Here is a 7219-nt window from a genome sequence, read left to right on the forward strand (position 1 = left end):
TACAAAACGTATGTTCGTCCACCGTATACACCTCCTCCGATCCGGATAGTGAACCATCCAACGGACTGAACGTTCCCGTGTGAAATGCTGACATCTCTGCCGTCCACCGGCTGCAGCCAGCGGCCTCGCGTTCTTCCCCAGCTAGCATGTCCTGCATGCAGAATTTGGTCAGACTGGGAAAAATGAAAATTCAGAACCTAGTTTCAGTTCATACTGCGACCTCTGGACTTTTAACACTGTACGTGTTGGTTCCAGGCGCTTTCTACTATTAGGTATGTCCTGGTCAGACGTGTGGAAAGAAGTTAGCGTAGCGACATGGATGCTTACGTACGTCGTGCTTGGCTTAGCTTCCCCTCGGAAGCTCCAGCCGGTACGTCGACACCGTGCGAACCTGCTTTCATTAGGTCACGACACATTCTTTTTCCTGACAGTTCAACCGGAGGGGGGGGGGGGGGGGGGGGCATAACTTCCCCACCTGATTCAGGGCATTGGAGAACAATTACAGAATCGTATCTCAGCTTTTACAAGATAGGAGCAGCAATGAGGAGGTGGGCAGAGCAACAACATCCTTTTTAGTGATCTACATATTGGAAAACAGAGAACATATCTTAGGTCACGACACATGCCCTAAAACGAGAGCTGCAAAGTTTCGATCAAATACTTGCATAACAAAGAAACACGGATATGTATAGAAAAACATATATGCTAATAATGGGCTGCCAAATTTTATCACAATCGAATACTCCCTAGAGTTTACAGGGCATGTATCATAAGCAACTTTGGTTTTTTTTTAAAGAACAACGGGAGACTACATTATCTATACCGTGTTCCCACCTCCAACTCTAGAGCATTAGAATTTTTTATTTTTTAAAAAATACAAAATCATCTTCGAAACCACTCTAAGGGTCAAATTTGTCCGGTTTCAACAGCTGGATGGTCTATTTTATCTGGTTTTATAGTTTAAGGTTGAAAATTAGACTTTTGCTATAGTTTAAAGATGTAAATCGAATTTTTTTCTTTAAAAAACAAAGTTTTTAAGGAATTCTCAAGCACGGCTGCTGTCCGCCACCTGCTTCCTCGGCATGGAGGGATGGACCGGTCACCGGTCCACTCCTCGCCTGGAGTGCGTGGGCAGGCTTCAGTCTTCAGTGGTCAAGCGGTCAACTAGCATACAGTACCTGGAATGTCGTCAGATCAATGGTCACCCCACCACCCCACGTCGGAGAGACTCGTGCCCTTCCAGAACTGTGACCGCAACTGACGGGCATGGTCTCGCCGCTCGCGTTGCCGGAGGAGCACAAGTCCAACATGACAACGAAGTGGCCGGCCGGGCGGTCCGACGGTCAAGTCAGACACCAACTCACCACCGGAAACGCGCCGCCGCCGCCGTCCTCTGGTTCCGGCGACGGCCAGACGGGGCAGGGGCGGTGGCCTCCTCTCCAACCACACGGTCTCGTCACGGCGGGAGGCGGGAGCGAAACGGAAGCTGCCGACCGACCCCTGCAGATGGCCTTTTCCCGGCTTGCCTCGCTCTCATCGCTCGGTGAATTTCTTTCACCGCCTGTCGCTTGTGGACCGGTTCACCGAACCTTTTTTTACCTTTCAGATACACTTCCGCTGCACTTTTCACTTTCCTCTTTTACCGCCTTCACACTCCAGAAGAAGAGACTCACCACGCGGGTTCGGTTCACCCGGCTTAACATTATCCCATTAGTTAATTAGACTATAATTGTAATTTTAATGATTACGTGATAACATAGTCAATGGAGCTAACGAGTGTGTGATGTTAAGTTTGTAGGGTTTCTAGATCTTATGAAGTCCAATTCATATACAAGGCAGTCTAAATCGCAGCCAAGATGCTCAAGTTGTAATAAAAATACAAAGATGAATTGAACAAGTGTCAATAGATAAAGGATGAACGGTCAACCCACGGTACGAAAATTGTACTGACGGTGCATTGGGAAGATGCTACTGTGAGTAAATTAATAGCATCGGTTTAACCGACGGAGCATCGGTTGAATACGTCGGTGCATCTGCCGGCAGTCAAGTGAAGAAACACAGAGGCACCGGTTGAACCGACGGTAAAAAGACGTTGGTGTATTGGTAGTTTATGATACATAAGCGTTTGGAGTTGGGAATGCTAAAAGTTTTCAGCACCGGTTGAATCGACACCCATCGGTTCAAGACGTCGGTGCAACGACGTCAGCAGAAGAAGACAATTGGAGTCTAAGGGCTAGCAAGCAGCGTGTGATTGGTTAAACGATACTTTATGCTTTTCTGGTTAAAAGTAAGCAACGGCTATGAGTTGCCTCTAGCCTATATAAGGTCTCACCTCGGGTCATTTGAGGCTGTTGGAATTCGTGAGAAGCTACAGAAATTCTGCTGGCTGAAATTCTGCAAGCCAATCAAAGAGCTAATTGATCAAATTTTTAGGTTTAGCACAAGCTTTGCAAGATGCAGCGTTAGGCTAGCTCTAGAGAGAGTGTGAGAGCAAGGTGCTGTGATGTTGTGCTGGTTCTTGAGTGAACCTCAAGCTTGTATCTCGGTGTGCCGGTTTCTTGGAGTTTTTTTTGCTCGTCGGCAAGTCTTCGCCCCTCCGACTTGGTGTGGAGCGGCGACGATAGCTTTATACGGGGGATGAGGAGACCCCTCCTTCGTGGGAAGCTCCGTAGTGAAGTCGGCATCAAGGTGAGCGAGGAACTTGGCATGAACATTAGTGGTTGAGCCTTTGTGGCAAATCAAGGGGAGTTTCGAAAGAAATTTGGCGACCGGAAAATAATACTCTCAGTGAGCTTCAACAATATGGATTAGGGGTGACTTAGTACCTACCGATACCACGCGATAATTCCTCGCGTCAAGAGTTTTCTTTCTCTCACCTTCTCCTCCACGTTTCCGCATTTTATACTTGCAACAACTCGAGTGCCTTTCACACTAGATAAACTATAGGTTGTAAAATTTATCTGGAATGAGGATTTCACACTAGATAAACTATAATTGCATATCTAAATAGCATATTCTATATTATATTTTGTGCAAACTAGTTTGAGCCGTAGGTTAAAAATTTTAAAATTATTTACTTCACCTCTTTTCTCTTAGGCTACGAGCACTGTACCTTCGCCGGCTCCTACTGCTCAACCTGAATTTCAACCTCCTACCAACCGCAGGAACTGAGAGACGCGCACGCTTTTTCGCCAGCAACGATAACTGAAACCGGCCGTTTTCTCCTTTGAAAAAACAACTTGCCGTTTTCTACAAGTATAGTGACATCGCCTCGCTCACCGTTCAACTGCCGCGACAAGAAAAAAATGTTCAGACTTCGGAGCCACGCGCGTCGTCTCTGCTGTTCATATAGAAAGATGACATGAGAATGGCCGCCCTGATATGAGGGCCTGTTCGGATCCAATGGAAAGAGAAACGGAAAGTGTAAAACTTTTACTCTTTTGCACTTTTTTTTGCACTTTTGGATCCAAACACCCCAAAGTGCAAAAGGGCAAATGCTACCGTAATTTTGCTAATTATGGATTAATTAGGCTTAATAGATTCGTCTCGTCATTTAGTCCTCATCTATGTAATTAGTTTTTTAATTAAACTATATTTAATACTTCTAATTAGCGTCCAAACATCTGATGTGACAGAAGCAAAAATTTTTACCATTTGCCCTTTTACCATTTGCCCTTGGATCCGAACAGCACCTGAAAAGCACACCTGCTACACAACTGCGTGAATGGTCATGGTCTTCTGTTACTTTCCGAAAACTGGAGTCTTGTTTATACTGGTCCACGGCACATGGCGCGAGGTCTGGACTAGGAACAGCAACTGCGTGGCTACTGTTCGTGGCCGCCCTTGATTCCTCGAGCATCTCGTGTCGCGATGGGGTGTCAGGGGACAGGGACAGCAGGGGAATCAGCAAGAGCTTAATGGAAATTTTTAAGAGCCCTTGGACTGAATTAGTAGCGGGTAATCATTCTTTGATTGATTCATTAGGAGGACAGCGGGAGCTGTGCTGGAGCAGTTCTTGGTTCGCACTACTACCCAACTTTGTGGTATAAATCTCTCCTTAATCAGTTTAAAGTACAAATTTTTTCTGATTTGTCTCACATACGTGAGGTGTCACTGATTAACCATAATCAAATCCTTGATCTTTATGGTTTTAACAAAGACCCTGCCAGTTAGACGGTCGTGTTGGAGGTGCCAAATGCTGACCAATGTTCAAACGGACTCCCACATGAGCATGAACCTTTTTTTCCCGGCGAAGAGTGGTCATGAAGTGATGCTTTATTTAGTCACATAACAAAGGTACAAAGAATTACTAAAACCAAAAAAAAACCCATCATCTACCGTATTCATCTCCTCCAGAGGACCAGACCGAACCATCCAACGAATCGAATGCCACCCGTATGTATATAGATTATTCTCAAGCTCTGAGTTCTGAAACAACCGGTGTCTCCACGTCAGCTCATGCATCACTGACAGTAAGCTGCTGGACCTAAGCTAGTAGTGCTTGTGGGGCTTTGGCCGGAAGATGCTGATGTCCCGGTCGTTCACCGCCTGCAGCGGCCTCGCGTTCTTCTCCATGTCCTGCACCAAGAAGTAAGCACACGTTTAGTCAGGCTGGGAAACATCGTCGAGAGAACCTAGAACGGCCTACTTTCAGTTCATATTGCTCCCTGGGTTTTTAACCGTGTATGTGTTGGTTCCAGGTGCCTTCTAGATGCCCCTGGTCAAACGTGGGGGTTGTTTCTCTGAAAAAAAAAACGTGCGGGGTTCTCTTTTTTTCCTACTTGATTGAAAGGTACAGCTCCTGCTATTTTTCGTTAAAAACGTGTGGAAAAAAGGTTAGCGGCATGGACACTCACGTCGTGCACGGCTTCCCTGAGCAGCTCCAGCTGGTACTTGGACACGGTGCGAACCTGCACAAAGAACACTCGGAAACTTCAGAAAAAATGCTACTATAAGTGTTAGAATTTCTTCGCCGGACACCCATGCCGATCGTCTTGTTTAGCACGCGGTCACGATCGAACGATGATGGTCTGAGACTCTGAAAGTCCGAATGGAGATTGAGAAGAAACTGTGTCGTGGCCGGCCAGGTGACCTACATACCCTCTTGACGACGGTCCAGATGACCCCCTCGGTGCAGGGCGGCGTGGTGAGGGATCCCATGTAGCGGTAGTAGACGCTGGCGCGGCCGCGCGCGCGCCGCGGGTCCACGGCGCCGACGTCCTCCTCCTTGTCCTGCCGGTCCGCGATCCGGCGGATGGCGGGCTCCAGCGCGCGCAGGAACGGGTCGGGGGCGTCGCCGACCTCGTACAGGACGCCGACCACCGCCGCCTTGTTCTCGGCGCTCTCGTGCACCAGGTGCAGCTCCATGTCGTAGCGGCGGCCGCCGACGGTGTGCTCCGTGGGCGAGTGCCAGTGCAGCTGCCGCAGGCGGTATGCCGTGCCGTTGACCACCAGGCTCCCGGCGTCGCCCCGGAACCGCACCATGATGTCGTGGCCGCGGTTGACGATGGAGGCCCCGGCGGCGCGGTAGGCGTGGTCGAGGTAGCCGAGGGCGCGCACCAGCGTGACGCGCTCGTGGGACAGGTCGATGGGGGACTGCATCCGCCCCGCGCTGCAGTTGGCCCACTCCGCCTTGATCGCGCCCCAGTGCGCCGGCCCGTGCGCGTCGCGGGGGTCGTAGCTGAACTCGTGCTCGTCCTCCACCTCCTCCTGCGCCCTGGCGCCCGGCGCCGCGGCCGAGATGAGCAGCAGGACTGCGGCCGCGGCGGCGGCGAGGCCGCGGGGGTGGCGGCGGGATGGACGACGACCCATGCCGCGCGCTGGTTGGTTTTCTCACTTTATTTGGGATGAGCCGGGGGCCGGCGCGGCGTGGGGGCTTTATAGCGCGGGGCACGGCAGGGGCAGCGGTGCACCAGGCGGGGATGGAGCGCGCGCGCGTCAACCAAGGCTGCCGCCACGGCGGCCGAGGACGGGAGGGTACGGTGCTCGGTACATCCTTTTTCTTCGACGAGCTTTGGGTCGTCGGTGCTTTTGTTTTGGCGCATCGCATGATGAATTCATACCACCACCGCGTGATTAGCACGAAAAAGATGTGGAAAGGTTTTTTGGTCAAGAAAGGGAAAAATCAGAAAACGCCAAAATAGCAGTTAGTATTTTGCTATCCCTGGAAGAAAAGTTTGGGTCTCCACTAGAATCTGTGAAAGAAGATATGAGATTGCCGCTTTCAACATCCATGCTATTTGAAGGATCATAAAGCATGATCTACTTTGTTGAAGCAAACAAACATATAGACCTTGTGAGACAGTCGATCTTAAGATAGTTTTGGTTGATCTAATCACATCCCATGCTGTATATAAATTATTACCATTGTTTCAAAGAAATTTGGAAGACACGACATGTAACCCCTGCCGGCTGCTAGCTGGGGTTAGTTGCATATAAATTCCTTATCCGTCAAAATTTTATTTGAAATTCAGTTTTTGCACTTAAAAATAGACTATCCGCTTTATTGCAAGGGATGGTTCAACGAGCATAGATGTCAGAATACAGAGAATGGTTGTTTCAAACTCCCATACTCAACGATGATCAGAAGAATCACACGTGGGATGCAATACAATACTAGTCTAATAATAAGATTGATACTCAAAGCCTGCAACTGCAAGAGAATCGTGGAAATTCATCATCATTATACACCATTAATTCGTTAGGATAATGTAATGAGTGGCACTTAACATTCTCCAGCAGACACGCAACGCATAGAAAAAGAAACTTAAATAGATGCTAACCATTATTCATGGATAGCTGGCTACATATGACAACCAGCTTGGTTGGGCATGTTTTGTCATGGTCGCACAGATGAAAGCAGCCCTGCAGAGAGATGATAATGGACGCAGTATCCAGGGCCCTTTCATGCAATACGCGTTCCTTTCGTATGTAAGTGTCGTCCCAGTAGTGATGAAAATGATATATGTGAGAACCGTCTAATTTAACATCATTTTAAGCAAAATCGTCGGTCCTTATCATGAAGGTGAGAGTTAATACGCACTCGCACTAATGGCGCACCACGGGTTAACCCACATCTAAGCTACCAAGGACCAACTTAACTTTTCGCCGAAAATAATGTTAAACCTGATAGTCCCGGTATGTGCTCCAACATATACCCAAGATCATGCACATGCACATACCGTCACAAGCTCATACATCACCAATGATCCACAAAGAG

The 7219-nt window shown here is 48.6% G+C and overlaps 1 protein-coding gene across 1 annotated transcript; it reads right to left on the bottom strand.

Moving 5' to 3' along the window:
- Positions 1-4246: 4246 nt before the first annotated feature.
- On the bottom strand, positions 4247-6096 carry LOC112897391 (alpha carbonic anhydrase 7-like). Its single transcript, XM_025965680.1, has 3 exons — positions 5101-6096; positions 4857-4910; positions 4247-4578 (listed from the first exon to the last, which is right to left on the bottom strand). Exons 1-3 carry the CDS (start codon positions 5809-5811, stop codon positions 4492-4494), a joined length of 852 nt encoding a protein of 283 aa, XP_025821465.1. The 5' UTR covers positions 5812-6096; the 3' UTR covers positions 4247-4491.
- Positions 6097-7219: the final 1123 nt, after the last annotated feature.

The sequence above is a fragment of the Panicum hallii genome, chromosome 6 (assembly GCF_002211085.1).
Source record: "Panicum hallii strain FIL2 chromosome 6, PHallii_v3.1, whole genome shotgun sequence".
Classification (NCBI taxonomy): Eukaryota; Viridiplantae; Streptophyta; class Magnoliopsida; order Poales; family Poaceae; genus Panicum; species Panicum hallii.

Coding starts and splice junctions, on each gene's coding strand:
- LOC112897391 (XM_025965680.1), bottom strand. CDS start 5,811: ATGGGTCGTCGTCCATCCCGCCGCCACCCCCGCGGCCTCGCCGCCGCC. Junction 4,911..5,100: donor TCTGGACCGTCGTCAAGAGG/GTATGTAGGTCA, acceptor TTCTTTGTGCAG/GTTCGCACCGTGTCCAAGTA. Junction 4,579..4,856: donor TCAGGGAAGCCGTGCACGAC/GTGAGTGTCCAT, acceptor TTCTTGGTGCAG/GACATGGAGAAGAACGCGAG.